General features: G+C 46.4%; 2 protein-coding genes across 2 annotated transcripts; both read left to right on the top strand.

Annotated features, from left to right (window-relative positions):
• Positions 1–7,240: 7,240 nt before the first annotated feature.
• LOC120694074 lies at positions 7,241–8,672 on the top strand. Its single transcript, XM_039977243.1, has 3 exons — positions 7,241–7,964; positions 8,052–8,198; positions 8,289–8,672. The coding sequence occupies exons 1-3, from the start codon at positions 7,341–7,343 to the stop codon at positions 8,670–8,672; spliced, it is 1,155 nt and encodes a 384-aa protein (XP_039833177.1). The 5' UTR covers positions 7,241–7,340.
• Positions 8,673–8,747: 75 nt separating this feature from the next.
• Positions 8,748–9,509, top strand: LOC120694080 (ubiquitin-like-specific protease 1A). The gene is made up of 2 exons (XM_039977248.1): positions 8,748–9,088; positions 9,179–9,509. The coding sequence occupies exons 1-2, from the start codon at positions 8,763–8,765 to the stop codon at positions 9,375–9,377; spliced, it is 525 nt and encodes a 174-aa protein (XP_039833182.1). The 5' UTR covers positions 8,748–8,762; the 3' UTR covers positions 9,378–9,509.
• The last annotated feature ends 3,044 nt before the right edge of the window (positions 9,510–12,553 follow it).

Raw genomic sequence — 12,553 nt, forward strand, 5'->3', positions numbered from 1 at the left:
TCCCTGGCTGCTGCGTAGGCCGACCGGAGCGCGCCCCTCTCCTCGCTGCTCTGGCCCTAGGCGGCGGCGAGCTCCTCCTGCCACGCCTGCGGGCGTGGCCCCCACCACCACCACCCCCGCGGCTCATTGATCATGAGCAAGAAGGGTGTCCGCAACGGCGGGGACAAATGAACGGTGCTCGTGCTCAAGGTGCCCATGCACTGCCGCTGCAAAGGCTGCGATGACAAGATCCGTGCCAGCGTCAAGGACCTCACCCTTCACCATGGTACCTACTTATGAGTACTTGCATTAGCACCACCAAGCTCCTCCTCATGCTTTCATGCTAATCGATGATCAGGCATCGAGCCGCTGGACCAGTCAACGTTGTGGACCAAGGATGAGCTGCGGGTGGTGTCCACGGCGGACCCCGACAAGCTCCATGGCGGCGGCGGTGGCAGATTTTAACACACATGGGCCGGCTCCGCGCCGCTTTCTCTTTAATTGTTTTTTCTATGTCTATGTCAAGATATGACACTGTACTTCTTTTCTAGCCTTATGCATAGGCGCCAGATCAGGATGAAAGGAATGACACAGACAAGAATATAGCTGTCATGTTCGACCTCGTAGGACATCACAAAAGTGTAAAGCTGAAACATCTCATTCTGAACCGGCAGTCCTTTGCACAAACCGTTGAGAACATATTTGCGCTCTCATTTCTGGTGAAGGATGGGAGAGCTGAGATACACGTGGTTGATGGTGGGTATCATTTTGTCGGTAAGCTTTTTTCCTGATAATTAAGCTTTCTGCATTGATATTCCATCAGTCACTATTGATATTTTGCCATATTATGTATACTCACAGATAATACAGCAAGTGGTCAAGCCAGAAGTGGAAGTAATGCTTCACAGAAGCAGTTACCATGGAGGTAAATACAGAAATACACAATCATGTTCAGCTCATAGTTGCACTAAGCTGGGTTCAGATTCCGAGTACCTGAAAGAAAACTAAGTTTGCAAAAGAAGACTCAGTAGAGTTCACAAATAAATGATAAAGCAACGAAGAAGAACTTGACCAATTGGTGCTCTGAAGATGACACTCTGAAGAAGAGAAAAAGACAGCATGTCGCTAGGAGGTTGTTTCGTGCAGATGAATAGAAAGAAAGAGCAACTGAGCAAGATGAAGCAGGCTTGCTGACATAGCAAGTCAACACCATTTTGAAGAAACTGGATGCAAAGCAGTTGTAAGCATGATTAGGCAGCTTTTCTTTCCTCAATTCTCATTAAATAGTGACACTCGCACCATCGATCCGTTGACCAGATGACTGATTTTCGTTTGAGGCAACAAACTATTTTGATTGTTTCCATATAATACAAGCGTTGTGGACGTCCGAGGGATCGTCTTGGTTCTTCCCGGTACCCGCCGCCGGAAGCCAACCCGACGTCCCTTCACGGAGGAAGCAGCTCGAACGCATGCCACATCCTTTCTGTCCGGCAGCCAGGGTCACCTTGCGCCGCAGCGACCACAACATTGCATTCCTCCACATGAATAGTTTTGCACAATAGGGTATGGTAGTTTTATAGCAAGGTCGCCGTGTGGGGCCAGACCCACATGTTAGTTACCGGGGATTACCTATGGATATCCCTTCTGGCTTTACTAATGCCCATCGCCGACTACCTGTTGCAATTTCTTCTGCTGGATCAGAAACCTTTACTTCTACCATTGGCATTGAAAAGAAGCCCCTCTCTAATGGATGCACCTCCTAGTCTTATTTTGGACGCTCCTCTAGGATTTTGTATGGATATCCCTCCTGGCTTTACAGAAGCTCATCGCCAACTACCTTCTGCAATTTCTTCTGTTGGATCAGAAACCTTTGCTTCTACCACTCGCACTGAGTTTTTCACCCATGGAGTGGGAATCGATGAGGGTGTGTCTAGGTACGCATGCGTCCTTGTAGAAGCCTATGTATGGGTCCCGTCGGCCCCGCACGGCACCAGCAAGTCTAGCCTCGCCGCCGCCATGCCAACTACCTCCGAGAAGTTAGAGGCCGTAGAGGTTGAAGCGGAGGTAGTTGGCCATGACAGCGATGAGGCTGGACTTGCCGGTGCCGGGCGGGCCGTAGCGGCGTCAAAATTGCCGAGAGCAGGGTCGTCCTTGAGCTCTGCAACCAACACGTGCGCGCGTAAGAAAATCACACATCAGAGGACGACCACTGTCAGTTGCAGCGCGCCCGCCAGAGCCGCTGCGAGGACGTTGGGGAGGGAAGGCGCATGCACGTATCACCTATCAACTCCCTGGCTGCTGCGTAGGCCGACCGGAGCGCGCCCCTCTCCTCGCTGCTCTGGCCCTAGGCGGCGGCGAGCTCCTCCTGCCACGCCTGCGGGCGAGGCCCCCCCCCCCCCACCACCCCCCGGCTCATCGATCATGAGCAAGAAGGGTGTCCGCAACGGCGGGGACAAATGAACGGTGCTCGTGCTCAAGGTGCCCATGCACTGCCGCTGCAAAGGCTGCGATGACAAGATCCGTGCCAGCGTCAAGGACCTCACCCTTCACCATGGTACCTACTTATGAGTACTTGCATTAGCACCACCAAGCTCCTCCTCATGCCCTCATGCTCATCGATGATCAGGCATCGAGCCGCTGGACCAGTCAACGTTGTGGACCAAGGATGAGCTGCGGGTGGTGTCCGCGGCGGACCCCGACAAGCTCCATGGCGGCGGCGGTGGCAGATTTTAACACACATGGGCCGGCTCCGCGCCGCTTTCTCTTTAATTGTTTTTTCTATGTCTATGTCAAGATATGACACTGTACTTCTTTTCTAGCCTTATGCATTGGCGCCAGATCATGATGAAAGGAATGACATAGACAAGAATATAGCTGTCATGTTCGACCTCGTAGGACATCACAAAAGTGTAAAGCTGAAACATCTCATTCTGAACCGGCAGTCCTTTGCACAAACCGTTGAGAACATATTTGCGCTCTCATTTCTGGTGAAGGATGGGAGAGCTGAGATACACGTGGTTGATGGTGGGTATCATTTTGTCGGTAAGCTTTTTTCCTGATAATTAAGCTTTCTGCATTGATATTCCATCAGTCACTATTGATATTTTGCTATATTTTGCCATATTATGTATACTCACAGATATTATGTATTCCCGGCACGTCACTTCTTTCTCTCGCCACTCTCCCCTTCCCCCTCCTCGTCTACTCCGGCGGCTGCCCCCCTTCCCTTCTCCGGAGGCGACCCCCTCACCTTCCACCAAGGTTCAAGAAAACGCTAGGCGCTAGACCTCTAAACAAAGATTAAATGTGATTAATCGCGATTAAATGTGATTAATCGTTTATGAATTTATTATTATTTTCCATAATATATATTAATTTTTGGATTTATAAGTGATGGAGATGCATATATATGAAAGAATAAATGAGAAATGAAGAGGAATGCATCAACAGCCCAGTACAGCCCACTATTCTATCGGCCCACTATCCGGCCAGCCCACCTCTTCTGCCGGCCCAACCCTTCTTCTCCCCTCCCCCGCGCGGCTCCCACGCGTCCCCCCGCCCCCCCACCCCCCACCCCCACACCGTTTGGCCCAGTCCAGAGAGGCCCGGCTCCCTCAGTTCCTCTCCCTCTCCCGACCGGCGGGCGAACCCGCGGCGGCCGGCGGCGCGGCGCGGCTGTGGTAAAATCTAGGCACTTGGTGGTAAAATCGTAGGTGGTAAAATCTTGTGTTCGAGGCAGATAAATGTCAAGTTAGGGGTGGTAAAATCTCGTCCATTTCCTCCTGGTCCGAACTGATCGGGTCCAGAACCTCCTGGTCCGAACTGGCTGCGGCGCATTTTGTTCCATAAAGGAAAAAGTCTGTTTTACCTCCCTGGACACAAAGGGTGTCCATGTTTCCTCCCTATCACTCGAAACCGGGTGAACTGCCTCCTTTAGCTTTTAAAACCATTCAATTACCTCCCTACAGGTAGTTTTGTCATTTTCAGTTTAAAAATAAATCTTGTAAATATTAATAAGGTTATAAAACTAATTCACATTAGATTACGCCAAATCGGAATACGCAGTTTCACACACAAAGAGAACTAATTCACATCTGATAATTTATCTAAACTTCATTGGTTCTGAATTCTATTTATATTCAATTGGCCGCATGAGTGCTGATGGGAAGTTATGGCAACCGGCCGGCTCTTTGCCTTCAGCGCCGTCCTTTCGATTCATCTCCCGCCCCATGAACAGTTCATATCCCGCCCTTACAAACAGGAGTCTCCATTCGCCGGGAATCCATTCGCACCAGTTCATCTCCCGCCCCATGGACAGTTCATCTCGCTTCCGCTCCCGCCCCATGCACGACGGCGGCGCCACGCCCCATGCACGACGGCGGCGGCGCCACCGTCCCATGCACGGCGGCGGCGCCACGGTCGGCGGCGCCACGCCCCATGCACGACGGCGGGGGTGCCACGGCCCCATGCACGACGGCGGCGCCACGATCGGCGACACCGGCGGCTTCCCTCCGAGCCCGACGCAAGCCCAATACGACACGGAGAGCGACATCGCCAACGCTGAACCGAAGCCGCTGTGGAGTGAGTGGTCTCCCACCGACGAGCCGCTGTGGGGTGAGGGGACGTCGAACCACGACAAGATGAACCTCATCAGTCCGTGGCCGCCGACGTCGAAGCACGACGTTGCCTTCTACAACACGACAATCAAGACAACGATCACAGTTGATACGGTCGTCGTAGAGCAGTTCATCCAAGATATCAAAGGTAACAGACCTCCATGTCCTATGGTAGTTGGACTGGACACCGAGTGGCACAAGATCGGAACCGAGGCCTACAAACTCGCCCTGTTGCAACTGTGCGTTGGCCCGCGCTGCCTTGTGTTCCAGGTACATAACGCCGGGGGCAAACTTCCTGATGTCCTGAAGAGTTTTCTTACAAAGGAGGGCCATATTTTCGTCGGAGCACATATCAAGAATGATGTTGTCCGCCTAGAGGAGGACTGTGGCATCACTATTACAAAAGTGGGATGACCATCAGGTCATCGTACCACAAGTTAATGAAAAATATAGACATCTCAAGCGTTCTGGCAAGCAGTGGAGATCATCACTGGAGCACATTGCATCAGAGGTGCTAGAAATAAAAATCCGGAAGCACAAGATGGACCACAATTGGTGGCATTCACAGTTCTTGACAGACAAGCAAATAAGGTATGCCACCATAGATGCTTTTTTGTCATATGAGATAGCGAATCAACTTCAGATCAAGCACGGTTATAACTTCGGGGGCGAAGCTAGAGAAGATGTGAAAATTTAATCTGCAAATATGGTGGAACTGGACAGCTCCTCTTTATTTTTATTTATCTAGTTTTTTTATGTGATATGTAATTTCGAATCCTATGTATCCGAATTTCGTAATTCGTTCTAATGAACTGGCTATATAGGTCTGCTGTCTTAATTTCGCGATTGTGTATGTGTCTTGTTTCGTTTTGTTAAAACGCATGAGATTTTGATGGAGCCATGAGATTTTGCCCAGACGTCATCTTCCAGTGAAAAAGCTAGACATAATATCCATCGCGTTTCCGTTCCTTTTGTGTATGTATGTAATAACAAAATTACTTGGTGCAGCGACGAGGCCTTCAGTAAAGGAAAATATATGTATATATCACAAAAGGAAAATAGAAAAGGGCCACCACGGGCTCACTGTTTCAAAACGGACCAGCTCCTCACCAGCCAAAACGGACCAGCTCTGTGGGATTCTGGAGAAAAGATTATTTTAGGCATTCCCAAAAGAACAATCTTATTTAATTTGAAAAAAACAACCAATCTATTTTCTTGTAATAGCACATCCAGTACCATGGAATAGTACATCCTGTATCTTGGAAAAGCACATCCTGTATCTAGGAATAGCACATCCTGTATCTTATCTTGGAATAGCACATCCTGTATCTTGGAAAAGCACATCCTGTATCTAGGAATAGCATATCCTTTATCTAGAAATAGCACATCCTGTATCTTGGAATAGCACATCCTTGACAGTAAAGTATGCAGTAGCACGTCCGGGTTTATGAAATAGCACATATGTATCTAAGTAATAGCGCTGGAGGTGCTAGTCATACGACGCGCGAGAGGGATCTTCGTTCTGGTCCGATCTTGCCGAGGAGAAGTTCCGACCGGTCCGATCTGAACTGGTTGGCAAATGGGCCGTGGGCCGTTCGTTGATTGGGGACGCGCGGAGGCGGAGGCGGAGCCGTTGAGGCCCAAACCGTTTTTATCTCAAAACTGAGAGCCCCCTACCCAACCCATTCGAACTCACCCAAAACGAAATCTAGAGCACATTCTGTCTCGCGAATTAGCACGCGGCGGCGCGGTACCTTCAGTACCAGTCCGCGGCGCGGGAGCGAGCTCGTCGGCCGGTGACGCGAGTCCTACGCAGCCGTCGCGCGGCAGCCGCAGCCATCCACGCAGGCATGTATGAGCGCATATCCCTAATTTTTCCTCCTCTTAGGGTTTTCTCCCTGATTCGTCCTTAGCAGAATGTGGTTAGCATGTTTTCTTCCCGTGATACTGATATACATGTTTGGTTTCTATTATTTTGGGAGATGTGGTTCCCCTCCCCCTCCCCCTCCCCGTCCCCTTTGGATTTCTAGATTTATGGGTTCCACACTGTGCTAACATGTAATTGGATTCTGTGCGAATCAAATTCAACTGTAGATGGCTCCTCCTGCTACGATCAGCACTGCAGATCTTGATCATTCTCAAGAGTCACATGAAGAGCAAGGAAAAAAGCGTTCCCAGAAGGTGATAACCACTTTCTATTGTTTCATTTAACATGTTACATTAACCTTGTTTTTTTTCTAAAGCAGAGATGTGATTCTTTCTTTTAACATGTTACATTAACCTTTTGGAATAGCACATCCTGTATCTTGCAATAGCACATCCACTATCTTGGAATAGCACATCCTGTATCTTGGAATAGTAGATCCAGTATATTGGAATAGCACATCCAGTATCTTGGAATAGCACATCCAGTATCTTGAAATAGCACATCCTGTATCTTGGAAAAGCACATCCTGTATCTAGGAATAGCATATCCTTTATCTAGAAGTAGCACATGCTGTATCTTGGAATAGCACATCCTTGACAGTAAAGGACATCCACTACCTTGGAATAGCACATCCTGTATCTTGGAAAAGCACATCCTTTATCTAGGAATAGCACATCCTGTATCTAGGAATAGCACTTTCTATTGTTTCATTTAACATGTTACATTAACCTTGTTTTTTTTGTAAAGCAGAGATGTGATTCTTTCTTTTAACATGTTACATTAACCTTTTTTTTCTAAAGCAGAGATCTGAAATAAATATGATATCATCACCAAAGTGTGTAGTAGATGCAATAGCGGCCCTCTCACAGGACCAAAAGAATAAGATCAAAGAGTTGGGCTTTGGGGAGCTTCTAAAGTTTAGTTTAGATGGCTTTGGAGACCGCTACATGCTAGAATTCCTCATGGACCACACAGACCCAGAAAATATGGAAATTCGAGTGGGGGGAGGAGATAAGAACCTGCCCATCAATGAACACGTAGTACAATGCGTTCTTGGCGTGCCAACTGGAAAGGGAAGAGACACACCAGATTCCCCCTACATGGAATCTGAACTTAACAATCTGAGAACAGAGCTTGGTGTCAAAACTGACAAAATTAAAAGCTCTGACCTCATAGCCAAGATCAATGGTGGTGGCACAGACTATTTGACCATCCGTTGCTTTTTTATTCTGTTGTGCTACAAACTTCTGTTCCCTGGTTCACAAAACCATGTTACCAAGCGGGAGGTTGCCCTGACCCATTCACCCAAGGACATTGCGGAGGTGAACTGGGCAAAGGCTGTTGTCGATAACCTCCGTTCGGCAGCCCGCAAGTGGCACTCTGATAAGTTGGCGGTTTCAAAGAAGAAAAGGACACTCTCTGGTTCTGTGACATTCTTACTGGTATGTGGTTTGTGCTTTTTGTTTAGGCATATCTATTGTTCTTCTACAATTATTTGTTTACCACAGTTGTATTTTGTTTCCCCACAGTTGTACTATCTAGACCATCTACGGAGTCCTCACAGTATACCTTGCATTATCACCCCGAGGACTTCCGTCTACACCACGGATATTATCAAAAAAATCATAAAAGCAGACAAGAGGAGTCGCAGTGGTCACATTTATGGCCTCCTAGATGTAATAAACCCTAAGAGCTTCCGTCTCCAATTTTATTTTATTTTTTACATTATCTGCATTTTGAAGCTTATCAAAACTGTTCCTTTTCAGTTCAGGAGCATGGTGGGTACATGCTATTCAATGGGTAGTAGGCAACTTGTTCCGAACATCAGAATTGAACCGTTGCATTCCAATTTTTTTCAAGATTTAAGCCCACGAAAGAGGGAAATTGCCACATCATATGTCAACACAGTTGACATTTTGATGGAACAAATTTTGAAGGAGAGGAATCAGTTTATGATCTCCATGGGCGCGCAAGATGCCCAGAACAGCAGCAGAGCAGCTGAGCCTCAGGGCGGTGACTCAGGGATCCAAGATGATCCCCGGAACGAGCATTCTGAAGCTTATCCTTCTCCTGCTGCTGATGATGCTCTTCCTTCTGATGACACTAATCCCAGGTATGCCGAGCTAGCAGAAGCTATGTCTACCAGGTAAGGTTTCTTAAAACTTTAGTTTTTCTTAAAATCATGATAACATGTACGATTCGTGTATTCTAGGGAGCAGAAGAGGAAGGAACCAAGTAGTATGACTCAGCCTGATGCCAAGCGGGTGATTAGATTCGTGTATTCTAGGGTGCCGAAGAGCAAGGAACCAAGTAGTATGACTCAGCCTGATGCCAAGCGGGTGATTAGATTCGTGTATTCTAGGGTGCCGAAGAGCAAGGAACCGAGCAGTGCTGAAGACGGTAGCTCTGTTCCTCCTCCTCCTACTGATGAAGATGGTGATGGCGCCACATTTGAGGGAAGGAAAAGGCAAGAGAAGCCAAAAGGTGACTACACGTTACAAGAGATCTATGCTTCTCTCACGCCGGAGGAAGAAGAAGAAGTAGATGAATTTTTAAATGGTCAAAGGTATCAAGTTCAAATGGTCAAAGCTAAGTGCTACTTTTTTCTTTAACTTATTATCACAATTAAGCACCAAAATCCCCTTCCCTTTTGCAGTAAAAAGCTTCCAATATTTCATCCATCGGGCATAATCATTACAAAAGAGATTGCAGCGTCGTTGAATGATGAAAAGTGGTTAAATGGCGAAATAATCAATCTGTACCTTATCTTGTTTGAGGAGAGGCAAACAAGACATCCGGATAAGTTTTTAAAATGCCTCTTTGCTGATACATATTTTTTCCCCATGGTTAGTTGATTTGGATGACTATGCTTGTAGGTATCAAGTTCAAATGGTCAAAGCTAACTGCTAGTTTTCTCTCCTGTGCAGGTTGAGCAAGATAATGACAGAATTAAAAGATATCTGTTCTACAAAGTTTTAGTGAAAGAACTTGCCAATTTTGATAAAGTAAGGTCCTTTTTTTATTGTCATCTCACTTATGTTCTTGTCATATGACTTATGTTCCTACAAGTAAAATTTTCACATTCAATTTATGTTACAGGTATTCATTCCAGTGAATCAAAACAATAAACATTGGACCCTAATAGTGATAGACGTTAAGGATAAAGTTATTCAAGGATATGATTCCCTGGGTCATGAGTACAACCATGCATTGAAATTGATGGTAGGCCTGGTAAATAACTGAGATTTCTGAAACTAGTACTGTTCTTGATTAGATTATTTTCTTTTTCTTTAAGCAGTACAAGATTCTCGAACCTACAATGGAGGATGCCAGCACCTGGAATACAGAAATAAAAAGAGCTTCATTGCAGCAAAACCATAGTGACTGTGGTGTGTATGTGCTAATGTACATTGATTTCCTCAGCAGAGGCGTCGAACCAACTTTTTGTCACGTGAGTGCTTGATTCCATATTGATTTTTCACATGACTCTATTTGCACATTCTAAATTTGACAAAGGCATATTCAATTTACAGGATACACATCTTTATAGGAGGCGAATAGCAAAGGCAATACTGGATGATGTACATGAAGGTGATCCTAAAGGTCTGAGGGAGGAGTTTGAAGCTATTGTTTTTGTCAATTCTGATTGCTTCTACTTTCACATTGCTATCTGAAATGATTTTCTATTAATTGCTTATTTTAGGTGGACCTTGCCGGAGTTTGCGTGCTACAAAACCAGTAAAGAGGTACTCACCACCCCCTATCAAAAAGAGGATGAAGCGTAAGAAAAAGGTCTAAAAATGTAATTAATATCGATGTAATAATAATTGCTGGATTTAGCTAGAAAGGACCGGTAATCGTAGACATCGTAATGTATTGTGAGATGGGATGAACTGATCTGTAGGCATCCAAGGCGATTGTAATGTATTGTGAGATGATTTGTATTGTGAGATGTGAGATGTAATGTATTGTTACTCTTGGAGCATCCAACAATGCCAGCTGACTCTTGTATCATCATGCCAGCTGATGATACACAACAAGAATACCTAGCTTGCAGCTGGTTTCCCCTTTATATATTTTTTGTTTTGATTCTGTCCTGGAATAGCACATCCTGTATCTTGGAAAAGCATATCCTGTATCTTGTAATAGCACATCCTGTATCGTGGAATAGAACATCCTGTATCCTGGAATAGCACATCCAGTATCTTGGAATAGCGTATCGTGATCTTAGCGAAGACGGTGTTGATGGGTTCATGGCAACCTAGTTCTTGGCGGCATCGCCGATGAGCCTCTCGAAGTCGGTGAATGCGACATGCAGGTGTGGATGAGCTGGGCGGCGGCCGGCGGAGTGAGAGTCCGGCGTCTACCTCGGAGCCAAAATCCTAAACTATGGGGGGTTCAAAATTGCAAGCTTGTACTAATATTTTGACATCTGTGCTCCATTTGAGAAGGGGCACCTCTGCTCCATTTGACACGTGTGCTCCATTTCGCACCTGTGCTCCATTTGGCACCTCTGCTCCAACACCAATTTCTGAGTTCCAAAGTCACAGAGTGGTAACTCGTAGGAATAGAGTGAAAAAGTCACGGAGTGGGTAGAAAATCTATTTTTTTTACGGGGAGGCAATTGGCCGAGATGGGCTGCAGGCTAGGACCGGGCCCAATTTCTTTTGGCGGGCTCAGGCCCGCCCGATTAGGTTTAATGATAACCGCGATTAGGGCATCGGAGGAAGCGGGCCGTGGGCCCAAGGCCTGGCCAGCTTGATGGGCCGCGCTTCCTCCGATCTGTCAAGCCTGCTTCCTCCGATCTGTCAAGCCTGCTTCCTCCGATCTGTCAAGCCTGCTTCCTCCAATCTGTCAAGCCGGCCGCCGTCGCCGCCGTCGCCGTCGAGACCAGCGGCCAGCGCCGCCGTCGTGTGAGCCGCCCAGGCATCTCCTCTCCGGCGGGTTGAAGCTCCACCGCGCCCTAGCCTCTCCTCTCCGGAGGGTTCTCGGTCAATTTCTCCCCTGTGAACCCTTCCTCTCTTTTTTTCTCCATTTCTCAGGCCTGCTGTAGGTTGAATATGATTCTTGAACTGTGGAAATGATCCATGGCTGGAATCAAGCAACTGAAGATTAGCCATTTTTAGGCATCTAGATTGTCTACATGGCAACATTTACATCATCTCACTAGAGAGCACTAGAGCAAATTATCTGTAGAGCAAATTATCTGTAGAAATGGAATCATGTTTTGATTAATTAATCACAGGGAATTGTGAACAGCTTAATCTTGAAATGGCAACTGCACAAGCTTTGTACAAAGAGGTGCTATCATTTTCAGTTGACGATATTTTGAAGCGGAAATATGACCCTTTCAAGGTATGAGCCTCTCCCAACAGGCAACAAACATTCCTTATTTTGCACCTAAAACATCTCCATTTCAAGGTTGAGACGATTCCCAATGAATTTGGCACCCTTCTGGCCTATACAGAGGCATTTCGCAATCCAACATTAGAAGAGATCTGGCATCAAATTGACTCTAGCTTGGATACCATATCCAGAGGCCTAGATGTTGATTGCTATGCGTTCTCCAAGAACAGAACCAACATCAAGCTGAATTTAGAAAATAGAAATAATATGCCAAGAAAAGGAGACCTCATGTTATTTTCAGAAAGGGGATTGGAATCAAGAGACCAAATTATCAAGGCTGGCTCCTTTTGTACCATCCTAGTGGTTATGTGGGCCAACCCTCAAACAACTTCAATGAATGTCTGGCTGTCACAGTCATCATACGGGGGCAGTTTAAATGACCAAAGTTCTTACCAAGTTATGCGCCTGTGTAATCTGACAACTTTTGCATATAGTTGGGAAGTCATGACGGGAGGTTTCCAAGACAATCCAGAAATAATCAATCTCATGTTGACTAAAAAAAAGGAGAATGTGGATAATATGCTGCAGGCTGATGGAGAATATGGAATATTCACAGGTAAGGATTTTGGATTGAACAAATCACAGAAAGATTCAGTGGCAGGTTGCATTTCAGCCTCTAAACGTC

The sequence above is a fragment of the Panicum virgatum genome, unplaced genomic scaffold (genome assembly GCF_016808335.1).
Source record: "Panicum virgatum strain AP13 unplaced genomic scaffold, P.virgatum_v5 scaffold_2972, whole genome shotgun sequence".
In the NCBI taxonomy this organism is placed as follows: domain Eukaryota; kingdom Viridiplantae; phylum Streptophyta; class Magnoliopsida; order Poales; family Poaceae; genus Panicum; species Panicum virgatum.

What these genes read in the sequence shown, in the direction of transcription:
- LOC120694074 (XM_039977243.1), top strand. Translation starts at nt 7,341, where the DNA reads ATGATATCATCACCAAAGTGTGTAGTAGATGCAATAGCGGCCCTCTCA. An exon ending in GTTCTGTGACATTCTTACTG is followed by an intron (nt 7,965 to 8,051) that starts GTATGTGGTTTG and finishes GTTTCCCCACAG; the next exon opens with TTGTACTATCTAGACCATCT. An exon ending in ACATTTATGGCCTCCTAGAT is followed by an intron (nt 8,199 to 8,288) that starts GTAATAAACCCT and finishes GTTCCTTTTCAG; the next exon opens with TTCAGGAGCATGGTGGGTAC.
- LOC120694080 (XM_039977248.1), top strand. Translation starts at nt 8,763, where the DNA reads ATGACTCAGCCTGATGCCAAGCGGGTGATTAGATTCGTGTATTCTAGG. An exon ending in GAATTTTTAAATGGTCAAAG is followed by an intron (nt 9,089 to 9,178) that starts GTATCAAGTTCA and finishes TCCCTTTTGCAG; the next exon opens with TAAAAAGCTTCCAATATTTC.